The sequence below is a fragment of the Pteropus alecto genome, unplaced genomic scaffold, assembly GCF_000325575.1.
Source record: "Pteropus alecto unplaced genomic scaffold, ASM32557v1 scaffold21, whole genome shotgun sequence".
Lineage (NCBI taxonomy): Eukaryota > Metazoa > Chordata > Mammalia > Chiroptera > Pteropodidae > Pteropus > Pteropus alecto.
The window spans coordinates 26076693-26089402 of record NW_006436282.1 but is presented as its reverse complement, the minus strand read 5'-3'; the positions used below and the strand labels follow the sequence as shown (position 1 = coordinate 26089402).

The 12710-nt window shown below is 46.6% G+C and overlaps 1 protein-coding gene across 1 annotated transcript in view; it reads left to right on the top strand.

The window, feature by feature from the left end:
* The window catches only part of ELMO1 (engulfment and cell motility 1), a 404818-nt gene that overhangs the window by 162635 nt on the left and 229473 nt on the right, over positions 1-12710 (top strand). Inside the window, 1 exon segment of the mRNA XM_006912067.2 lies at positions 7785-7889. Within this exon segment, the coding sequence (XP_006912129.1) occupies positions 7785-7889 (105 nt within the window).

Below are 12710 nucleotides of genomic sequence, written 5' to 3'. Positions count from 1 at the left end.
TCCTGGGGGGCAGGCGCGGGGGCCACGAGCGCACTGCGGGAGGGGGCGGCTGCCCCACTCTCGCTCAGGGGCTGGTGGACACCTGGGCGGTCGCCCCTCGTGGGCCGGGCGCGCGATCACGGGTGGTGGGCCGGGGCGCTAAGCCACCCACCTGTTCGCAGCGGTGACCGCGGGGGCCGCTCCACGCCCGAAACACTAGACCAAAGCACCGAGTGTTCATTGGGATTTTTAGCTCTCGGTTAACCCTTAACTCTGGGTTGTCGTGAGGGGCCAGCAGACTTTGCTCGTGAAGGGCCAGGTACTAAGTATTTTTGGCTTTGTGGGCTGTAGGCAAAAGCCGCCACAGGCGACATGAAAAATAGACGAGCCTGGCTGCGTTTCAATAAAACTTTCTCTATGGACGTTGACATGTGAATGTCATGTCATTTTCACGAGTCACAGATTCTTCTTCTTTGGATTTAAATTTAAAAAATTAATTTTAAAATGTAAAAAAAAAAATAACCTTTTAAATTCACGACTGTACAAAAATTAGCAGTGGCCCCGGGCGCTGGTTCTCTCTGGCTGAGAACAGTCCTCGGCATCTGGTACATGCTGGGTGTGTCAGCTGCCACGCTCATCGCTGTCACCGCCTTCTCTGCGCTAGGCCCTGAGGGAGGTGGGGTGCTGGAGCAGCCCCTGCGCCCCTCTCATCCGCTGCAAGTTCATGTGCAGCAGCTGCAGCTTGCTCAGCTCCTAGCTCCATCATGAGAGGTTGTATCTCCCAGGCGGGTGGCGGGCCCCTCACCGGAGGCCGTGTGGAACGCGATGCCGGCCTCAGAGGGGAGGGAACCGGCTTCGGGCTTGATCAGCTCGGTCTGCGGAATCTCGAGTGACAACAGCACATTTCTGTGTCCTTCGGTGGAACTTTTAGCCTGTATCCTTCCTAGGGATGGATGAGAAAAGGAGAAGCCACTGTGGGTGGCTGGGGCTCAATCACCTCCTGTTTTAAAGTCACAAGATGTAGGAGAAAGGGGGGTTTTAGAAGTGGTAAAAAAAAAAAAAAAGAAAGAAAAAGAAAAGAAAAAAGAAAAAAAGGAACTAGGGTTTAGGGAAGAGAGAGTAGGTGCCAGCATGAGCACCGTGCCTGGGTTATTCAGAATCCTAGATGTGCTCAGCTCAGTAGAAAAACCGCAGATATCTTTATAATCTTGACAGCATCATTTTATCATTCACGAAGGCTTATTTTAAACCATAACCAGCTTCATTTTAAAGGGAGCTTATTCTCAAGGCACTTTTTAATTGAGTCTTTATGGTAATTCTTTGTATTGGCTGTTGAATCAACACACCAGACAAACAGTGCTCAAGCTCATCCTTCTATTCAGTAACTGCTTCTTCAAGATAACAAAGTGAGGGCAAACCCAGATTTTCATGAATTCTACACATGGCGGTACATGGCCTTTTCTGACCTTTTAAGAGTAATTTTTAAAAGGACATAATTTTTTAACTAAGAAAATTCACCTTAAATCCAAAGTTTTAGTGTGAGATCTTCTATTGTGTGCGCATGTGAAGTTATTTATGAGTGTGTGTGTGCGTGTGTGCGTGCATACTTCAAAGCTGTATCGTGAAGCCTCCTAACTCACTTCTGAGACAGAGGTTTCTGGACGGCAAGTACGGTTTTGCTTTAAACTCACCTTTGGATGAAATTTATCGCGTCTGCCCTGCACGGTAGCGGCCCCCTGAACGGCCGTGGACTCGCTTAGGTGGCAGATCATTCTCCGGGAGGGGGTGCCCTTGGTGAGGGTGGGATGGTCCCAGAGCTGAGGCGAATCAGAAGTGTTACCCCCAAAATTACTTGTGGGATGACTCATCCAGAGAAAACAGAGCCGGGTCAAAGGCCACCGGTAGCAGGTGGGCGAACAGAATTAGAGAAGCTGGCAGCAGTGTCCGGCCTGGCAGAGACCAGGGCATGCAGCCAAGGGAGGTACCGTGGGGAGAGGGACGGATTAGAATCTGTTGGCCTGAACCCTTCTTGTCTTTCTGGATGTTTCTTTCATGCCGCTCTCATGTGCTTTCCCTAAAAGAATCAAATTTTAATGATGAGGACCTGGGCGCTCATGAATTATTCATAAGCCAGGTTTTCCTTACTCTGGCTATATGTTCTGGAATTTAAAAAAAAAAAAAAACTTTTGCAGGATTTTGCATTTCTCTGATTAAACTGTTCCTTGCTAAAGAGGCCCATCTTCCTATTCTCCAAAGACCTTTTGAACCTCGGTAGGAAAAGAAGCTACAGGATTGAAGCGGTGGCTCTGCCACTTACTAGCTGTGACCTTGCACAGGTCACAAGTTCTAACCTCGTCTGCAGGAATAGAAGAGCGTGTACCTCATACTCACACTCACCTCACCAGGTGGTTGGGAGGACTCAATGAAGTCACGTGTCTGGAGTGCCCGGCGAGACGGCCACCAGTACCTGTCCCACTGGGCCACGGTGGTTTTTCTGCCCTTCAGCATATTTACCAACTTTGCCAACTTTGCTCAGACTTGATAGGACGCCTTCTCTGTCTTCATCCAAGCTGTTGATTTTTGTTGAAGTCAATGGATAAAGACCAATGCCAGAATCCAAAGATTTCTAAAGGCTACTTTTAGGACTCTTTGGAACACTGATCTACACGGCGGGGCCACAAAGTCAGATGCTGTCAGGAGCCTTCCTATGTAAATGTGCTAAGAAGCCAGACGAGAGAGTGGTGGGCTCATGTCAGCTCAGCTTGTTCAAACTAGAGCCACATTTCAACAAAAGTCACTGCCCAACCAGACTCTTGAGACAGGAAATCAAGGTTCCACGCCACCAGCTGCTGAGCACAGTCTTAACACACTCTCGTGTTGAGTGCCTGTGGCTTTAGATCAGTGATTTCTCAAACTGTGGTTCAGAGACCACCAGCAGCATCTAGAAACTTGTTTGAAAGCAAACTCTGTGTCCTCAGCCCAGATCTACTGAATCAGAAACTCTGGAATGGGGTTGGTTCTCAACCACAGAATTTCTCATTCACTACTTTGGGGTACAGCCTGGATGTCAGGATTTTTCAGGGCTCCCCTGGGGGATCTACAGGTGCACCCGAGGTTGATAACTGCTGGTCCAGGGAGCCTGCAGAAACGGCTGCACCCTCACTTCTCCTGGGTGGAGAGGTGGGGAGTGGGAGGCGTGTGTAGCTTCACAGAGCTCCCTAGTGATCTGCCTGCCCCTGGAGGACATGACCTTAAACTGCCGGCCTCAGGAAATACCCTTAATAGGGCTATTCTCAGACCGAATGAATATTCACTCGGTGCGATTTGTTTTAAAGGTTGCTTTTAATGCTATATTTGTTCAGCAAATGTAGGCACTCATATAGCACAGATATCACCTCCTAAATTCTCAAAGGCTTTCCCCCACGATATGCCACCTGGCAAGCATTATCGTAATCATCTCTTTAGTATCATCCACACTAGTGAAGGACCAGCATGGCATTGGTAATTGAAAAACGCAGATCATTTACAAGTCATTCAGGCTTGTGCGACACTGCTTCCCCAACCAGGACGCATTCAAGGGTAGAATATATTGACTGATTACAGTTTCCTGCCTTCCCTGTGGGAATGCTGATACATATTATTTTAGTCAGAAATTTGAGCAACAGGAGAAGTGAGAAGCTTCTAAATTATGATTCCTTTTTCTGAATGAAGGAGTCTGTTTTCTCAATGAGAGGCTAAAGCACAAAGCGGATAAACATTTGCACCTGGGAACCAGTGGATTTAAAGAATGGTATAGTATAGGGGTCCCCAACCTGTCTGGTACCAGGGACTGGTGCTCCTATGAGAATCTGATGCCTAATGATCCGAGGCGGAGCTGAGGCGGCGATGCCAGCGCTGGGGAGCGGCTGCAGATACAGATGAAGCTTCTCTCGCTTGCCCATCGCCCAACTCCTGCTGTGTGGCCCGGTTCCTAACAGGCCATGGACCAGCACCAGTCCATGGCCCAGGGGTTGGAGACGCCTGGTATAGTAGGAGCTTCATGGGATTCAAGGAATCAGTGATCTGGATTCTAGATCTTATCCTGCTATTACCTGTGTTATTTGAGGTGAGCCATCCTAGCCAACCGTGGGTCTCAAAGGGTGGTCTGCAACCAGCAGCATCTGCAACACCTGGTAGATAAAGATGCAGATGCCAAACCTCACCCAGCCCTCCTGAGTAATAGAGACTAACGCGCCCTCTGGGAGGTTCGGAGGCCTGCTTGAGTTTGAGCACCACTGCTTTCCACTGGGGGCTCTGTTTTCTTGTCTGTAAAACAAGGCGACCAGCCTGCCCAGATTTTATTAGAGGTCTACGCCAGCTCTCCAGTGGCCTTGGTGTATGAGCCGGAATGGATTGAAAGATTCTCTGTCTTAGACTTTGAATATCCCCTTGTTTGTGTCATTGAAATAAGTCAGCTAAAAAACTAGAATGTGGGTAACAGAAGAGAAACGTCTCCAGGGACCCAATCCCCAAACCCCACATGGGGTGCCCTCCCATGATATAATAAACTGTGCCGTGTGCAGCTGGTTGGTACCATTTTCCCAAAGGGAAAAACGCTGGTGCTTCAGAAAGAGGCTGAGAGCTATCCGACGTGATTCATGGAGCACGCTTCTGCAGGAGCTAACGAATGGCACCTCAGAAGGGTGTCCAGGGGAACCCAGGCTTTGCAGTGAAACAAGGGAAAATCTCAAGCCATTTATCAGAGCTCACGCAGCTTCCATTTCAAGACAGGTGGAAAAAAAAATAACATGGAACAAGAAAAGAAAATAAATCTGTACCCAGAGCATCTCATAAATAAGAAAGGAGTGGAGGGAACCGTTGATCCTGCTGTGTTCTCGGAGTGTTTTTGTCTCTACGGAAAGCTTTTAAAATGTTTCAGCGTGTAATTCTTATGAGTTTTCTGTTATCAACATCCGTGGTTGTAAATTATTTCACTGGCTATTAAAACCGAACAAGAAAAAGGAAACAATAATTTCAAGGAGAGAGGAGCTTGGAAAATGGTACCTGGAGTTGAGAGGGAGGGAGGGAGGGAATAAGAACCAAGTTCACCCAAAATATATTTTTTTCACCTAAGATGCAGTGATGCTTCCTAATTTAGGGCAAGTCTCAGAAAATCAAAGGCAATTTTCTCATTGGCTTCTTTATAGTAGGAGATTGTTTGTCACAGACAATAGAAATGGTTTGTTGAACACAGGAGAGCTTCGGTCTGTTATGTCTGGGAGGGATGGAGAAACTCTCGCTTTCTTTGGCAAGGATGGACTGCAGGCCCACTTTGCCTGCAGGAGTCGTGCTGACTGATGCAAACCACAGCCACGGAGGGCCTGCACTGGACAGCTCCGTGAAATGCCCGGCAGAGCCAGGTTGATCAACTACTTGACACTAAAATCCTGGGTAAAAGTGTGACTCTGAGTTCAGATTCTGGTTCTGCCACATATGGTTCTAAAACCTCAGGCAAGCGACCCAAATGCTCTGTGCCTCAGTTTCCTTCTCTGTCAAAGGCGGGTAATAATAGGACCCACTTCGTTGGAGTTTTGTGAGGATTATGAGTTAGCATATGCAAGGTGGTTTGCACAATGCCTGGCCGGCAGCAGGCATTATTTTATTGGGACTATTTGATAAATAGCTACATGTTTCTTTAAAAGAACCCTAAAAATAAACTACATTGTTTCTTAGCTGTAAGACCGTTTGAAAGCAGCAGTGCCCTACTGGGTACCTCCAATGTGTGCCTAAGGGGGGTGTGATTGACAGAAGGAGGCTTCTAGGGGACCCTGGGAGCACAGTGCAAACAAGACTGATGACTCTTGAGCCGTGGGGACTTCTCATTGGTCAGCTTTGCTAACCCATAGCTTTAGGGGGTTGTTCGAATCAGATTCAGAGAAACTAATTTTTGTCATTTGATTTCCTTTTTGCACATTGATTTTTGGAGTAGACTCGTAGAACAACACTAGAATTAGGTCTGAAATAAATGTCACGATTTTCTCTCTTAACATGTGGCACACTCTCCTTGTTGGCTCGACCCTGCTGGATAGCAGCTAATATTGATTAGCCTCTATTTTGCTTAAACTTTTCTCAGGTTATGCAAAATCTAAATGCTAGCTATACCAAATAAATGCACTCAACTTATGTTATCTGTTATACAGTTTCCTCATCAATAAACTGGGGACAACATTAGTGCCCAGTGCCTGTGTACTAGATGAGATGATGCGTGTCAATCACACTGGTGCTTGCCCCCGGGACGTGCTCAGCAAATACTAACTTTTCTTATGTTACTCGTGTTCGTGAAAATCTAATATCGAAGTTAAAGTAATCTATGCGTAATGGGAGAAGTCCCACCCTTCTCTTCTAAAGAACTGAAAATATGATAAAATCTTTCATGGCAAGTTACCTTTTAGATGAAATCTCAGATTATTTGCAGCATTTCGGTTTTACTCCCACTATGGAATACAAACCTGGCTCTCTTACTCCAATGAGTATCAGATTCAAGTCGAACTGTTCTGTATTCGATGTGTCCAGTGATTTTCATTTTTGTTACAATTATATTTATTTTATGTGATGTCTCTCTCTTCTAACTGGTGTTAAAAAAAAAAACCTTTTCAACATCCTAATAAATGAATCAGGATAGAATGTCCAAATAAAAATTCGAAGTCACTGCAGTGACCCGACCTGGGGCAGAGATGCGGAAGGGGACGCTCTCGGGCCAGTGGCATCGTGACCAGTAGGCAGCGCCACCGCCCTCTAATTTTTTTCTACGTTAGCTCATACATAGTTTTTCGAATCAGCACGGAAAAGACAGTTTAGATGTACTCTTAAACAATGACAAAAGTGTGGGTTGTTTGAACCTTGAAAAAAATCGGAGTTAACCAAAATGTCCCTGGCAGGTCAGAGATTTGGAATGTTTATTCAGATGTATTCAGGAACAAAACAAAAATAGGTAGTTTCATATAAATTACTAGATTATGAGGTGAAAGCTTTTTTTCTGCAATAGCTCTTTATAATGTCTTTTTCATTTCTTAAACCAACTGCCTTTAAATCATTTACCATTTAGATGTGAATTTTCAAGATAGATTTTAGTGATCATTTTGACAATTAACAATGGAGAGTTAGGTTTGCTGCCCTGAACAAGTCTTGCGGTGTTTACTGGGTGACCCGGAGCATATGGAGAATCTGCTGGGTGGATTTGTCACTACTATCTAGTCTTCCTGGTTCTCGGCACTGTGTGTGGGGACCACACGGCCAGAACACTTCCCGAGTAGGCAGATATCAGGGCCCCGTGGACATCTGCATTTGATCAAGTGTCTGCGTCCAAAGGCCTGGAGACTGTCACTCTGGACAGTTCATGGAGCCCATGGGCAGGGTGGCCATGCCGAACCGTCCCACTTGAAGACGAGAAAGTCGAGGCAGAAAAGCACTGGCGGAGACGTGGCTCCAGCCTGGGTCTCTGTCCCCAGACGTCGCTGGCTCCTCTGCAGCGCTGCCGTCAGAGGCAGGGCTTGGACGTTCGTCTCTCTCTCCTGCAGCGTCACACGTCTAAGAGTAATCCTATATTCTGACCTTCAGCCGAGGTTCCTAACCCCAGGTACGAAAGCTGGTCTGGCGGCACCTGTAAAGAAGCCCCCACTGCCACCTCCGCAAGTGTACATGGAGACAGAAAATGTCCTACTCGATTACTTGGAGTTGGTCTTGAGATGCTTTGGTCTTGAGGCAGGAACCAGAGGGTGAAGTCTGCTGAAGAATTAACCCGATCGAATGTTTTGTTTTAATCACAGAACCACGTCAACCCCGCCATGGACTTTACCCAGACCCCTCCTGGGATGCTAGCGCTGGACAACATGCTGTACTTCGCCAAGCACCACCAGGATGCCTACATCCGGGTAAGCGCGCGGCCCCTTCCGGCCAGCCACTGTGGGTTTCCCGCCAAATCCGAAGTTCCAGCTTACAGGCTTTAGCTTTAGATGACTGGCCCAAGATTTTTGGCTTTCATTACTCAGTAAAGTAAAAATTAAAATAAAACGAAATCAATCAGGGGCCCTGAAATAAAGATTTTAAGCCTGCAAGTACTTTTCATATGATTACATATTAAAAATAAAAAAAAATATTAGAAAAAATATTTTATATGGCTCAATATTTAATTATGATAAAAACTCCTAGGCTTAAATGACAAGGAAGAAAAGTGAACTGTCTCCCAAAACGTGCAGGATTCCAACTCAGTGGAAACCCTCAGGCTTATCCGACTTCTGGAAAAGGGGTCCAGGACCCTCTCTGGCTGTGCTTCTGCTCAGTGTGACGCTGGAGATACAGCGGGACACACAGACGGAGAAGAAGGGCGGGGAGGAGCGGGGAGAGCAGAGAAGTTCCTTCTCTCATTTCATAACGGACCAGGGGACTCCCGCTAACGAAGCAGATCCTTCGTGGGTGGGACAGAGGAGAATGGAAGACGCCACCCGCTGACCGGGCAGGTGCGGGAAGACCGAGAGTGAGTGAGGGAGAGCAGAGAGACAGGGGCTGCTGCACTGCGGTTCCTGGGTTTGTACTGACACCTGTCACCTGTCCTCAGGGAGAACAGGCCAGATTCAGTTGGGGTGAGGGATACCGATCCGAGATCGAGATAGAGGAGGATATGGATAAATGGAACAAGGGAATTGATGAGCGGTTGAAAGGATGGCTAGATCTCGGCTGACAAGATAGTCAGTGAATAAACTGTCTAACACGGGAACAGCAAGGCTGAAATCAGAATAAGAGAAGAGTCTGTCACTCTTACATTTTCCGCGGGATCCCTTTTGGTGGCACTGGCTCTCCGGAGACTGGGGTTTGAGACCCGGCACTGTTCTCTAGTGATGGGAGATGTGGGTAATCGCTTTTTATCTGGACCAAAGTTTTTTCTCTAAACAAGGGAGCAGCATCCACCCCAGGGGTGGGGTGGGGAGGGTGGTGTTGGAAATATGTGGATGTGTGTTCCTTTGGTAGTCACCATGCCCGGTGGGGTGCTACTGGCCAAAACCTGTCATACATGGGACAGTCTACGCAGGGAAAAATTGTCCTGCCCACTAATGACCTCCTCGAAAAAGTCATGCCAGGTCTCTGGGTTCCCTGTAGGTGCCATATTTTAGCTTTATGTGTTTTTCTATATAGGTATTTGGATAATCTTTGACTTATGCCGAAATGTTATATGTAATATTTAATATTTAATATATAAAGAATTTTATGCATTTCTCTGAAAGGTGTGGGATAAGATGCTTGGTAAGAAATGCGGTCTTCAGTAAGAAAATTATTTTCTTTTTTCCAGTTTTATTGAGAAATAATTGATATACATCACTGTATACGTTTAAGGCATACAGCGTGATGGTTCGATTTATATACGTTGTGAAGAAAAAATTTTTTTTTCCATCAAAGTTTCATTTGGCTTATAATATGCATGTATTTATTACACAGATTGCTTTTTTCAGGATTGTCATATGCTCTCACAGTAGTAAATTAATATTTCTGAGATGCCATGTAGAATAGCCTTGGAGAGTTGCGTGTGGAAAGAAGCAGCAACGTAGAAATTGAATTTAGCTCTAATGATTAATGTTTGTGGATGACTGTTTCTAACATTAGAGCCCACTGATGCTTTCTGTATTGTTAATTACCTAAGAAGCATATGTCTTATGAAAAGGAATTCAATGTTTTAAGCTCATTTTCCTCAGTGTATTCTCTAAACTGTTATAAGTTGATACCATGGAAACCTGACAGAACTTTACATCTAAGAGGGACTTGAAAGAAAAACCTATCTGTAAAGAAAAATACGGTCCTCTTTGTCCACACGCACTTTTTCTTTTCAGCTGGATATTCCTATAACTATGGAGCCTGTTATTTTCTCAAAAATGTCCCTTTCCTGATGTTTTCTGTGTCCCATCTGACTGGATCTGACTGGGTGGAAAGCTGAAGCTCTTTCCACGAGCGGACGGGCTTTCGGGATCATATACAGGGTCTGAGGCATTCTGCAAGGAGGTTTTGGGGTGACTCTGAAAGCAGATGTCCCGGTGCTGTGACATAGTGACATACATAGTGAACACAGTCCTTGCAGACAGCTAGTTAAATGTCTGTTTATGAGCTGAATGGTCTTTTCTGAAACATAAAAATGTTCATTTTTTTTTAAGTTTATATTTTGATATAATTTGCTCTCTTTTGGGCCAGGTCAAGCTCTTGTCCAAATGTAGATATTTATTTATCATTTGTATTTTTCAATGAGTAACACTTAGTCTGTACCTGAGGGTCGCCTCCCCGTTCACTTCGCCAGTCAGATCCGGGGTCGAGATCTTTAAAAGGGGTCGTCACACACACACATACACATAGGCACACGCACGCGCACACACGCACGCACACCGGTGTTCCCTCTTCACCCTCGAGGCCGCCTCCACTGATGTGCTACCTCGAACGCTGTGTGTCCGTATTTCTCCAAGTTGTCCTGTCGCCTCTTGTTCTAAGTCACCTGTCATTCACTTTTCCACGCCTCGCACCAAGGCTCCCATCCATCACTTTCCAGAAGCTGTTCCCCGGCCAGATGCAGGGCAGCCCCTTCCTCCTCCATCTCAACTGCTCTCCCACTGACACGGGACACTGTTCGCCAGGCCCTGTTCCCCCTCGGCGGGCAGCCAGTGCTGTCCGTCCGGGTCACTCGTCGGCTGTCTCTCAGTCTCGCCGGTGGCTTTCTCGGCCTCCGCCTGCGCATCAAAGGAACGAGATCCCCAGATCTCGGTCTGCGGGCCTTTCTTCTTCGTCGCTCAGGCTGCACGTGTTTGCCGAGTAACTATCAAGTATCTATTAGCGAGCCAGCTGACGGGGATTCCCCAAGGACGAGTCACTCATGGGTCTCGTCATTGAGGAGTTCACTGTCTACAAATGGAGAGGAGGGGTCGGGTGCAGTGAAGGGATACGTATCAGGCACTTTCCAAGTCACTTGGAATAGATTTTGATCAGTAGGGGGGACACTGGGGACACAGAGAAGGGTCACCAATACGGATGCGGAGGTCAGGCCAGGAAGCCATCCTAGAGGAATGGTATGTCCACAGAGGTCTGTCACGTAGTACTAGTTAATGGGGTTCAGGGAAGGGGGTATGGGGAGCGCTGCAGGCAGAGGGAAATGGTGAGCCAAGGCATAAAGGTGCGTGCTTCGTTCAGGGAACCAGAAACATATTGTGTGGCCAAAGCAGGGAGGGATGAATAGGGTCACTGAGGGCAGATGTAGGCTGGTTCGTTAGGAACTTTTAGGCTGCACAGAAAAATCACTCTCCTGCCAGGAAACAAATGTGATAAATCGAGACGAGTAGCAAAAATGAAATTTGGGAAATTATAGAGAAATGGTGGTAGCCTGAACTAGGGCATTGGCTGTGTCACTGGGGAGAAGCAGTTTGAATGAATTGTTTTGGGCTGAAATAAACTGGACTTTCTCTGAGGAAGAAAGAGGAAGATGACAGGCTTGAGCCTTCGGTGGATGGTGGTATCATTCGTGAAACACTGGGGTCTGGAAAAGGGGATCCATTTGGGGACATCCAGACCCTTCTATGCATGTGAGACCTCTGTGCAGGTGGACGTATCTAGTGGCTGTAGATATGGGCAGCAGAGCTCGAACCCGTGGAGACAGCACATTCTGTATAGTCCACATCCTTAAACTTTTCATTCCCTCGAATCTGCTCATCGGGACTGTTACATTATCTTCACCACCTCCCTGTTGACGCACCACCTCCCTGGTGAGTCTGAACCCGCATCGGGACTGTTACATTATCTTCACCACCTCCCTGGTGCGTCTGAACCCACCTTCCCTGCCAGCTGCTAGGATGGTCTTTCTCAACAGAGATCAGAACGTTTCAGGGACCACCCCAGCCCACAGGCTCACCTCTTGTGGTACCTGGCACAGAATGAATTTTAACAATTTCTTGTTAATTAAGTGATTAAAGAGTTTCTTTAGTTTTTTGTTTAAATGGTCTCTTGCCAATGATCAATTCATGTTTTATCATCCAAATATGACCTACATTCTCTTAATAGTTTTATGGAGGTATATTATTAACAATGAATTTTCTGATGAGAAGCTGGTTTCTCATGTTGTCTTTGAATAAATTCTGTCTCTGTGTACTCATGACAACAGTGGATATAACTGAATCACCCCACACTAGGATGCGCATGGAACACCAGGAGGTGTCGCAAATCTGAGCCCTCCACCATTCCTGGAGAAAAATCTGGGGTCATTACGTAAGGTCAGACCTGTGGGTCTTACCTGCTCTGGGCATCATGGCTTTTACTTTTTCTACAGTTGCTTCACTCCCCAGCTCTCCTCACCAAGGCTCTCTCTGTGAGGTGGAGGGCAGTGCGTGGCTCACTCCCGTGGTCCGGTTGTCACTATTTCACAGACAGGGCGATGGCACAGAGCCGAGTGTGTTGTATGTAATTGTTTGCTTTTTCGTTTTGCTTTTTTCCGCCTCTTTCTGGAATGACAAGCTGAATGGCTTCATTGGAAATGAAGCCTTTGGACATAGAATATGTATTCTTGGTGTATTTGATTATTCACTGGGACTACCGAGAAACCCAAATAACTTGGTTTTCATTTGGTTCGAGACTCGTACTGGCTCTCGTGGGAGCCACGTTTCAGCCAGAGAGCAGAGAGTAATGACAAGGAGACCTAAGGTTCCCAAACACGTGATGGCCGGAGGAAGGGGGAT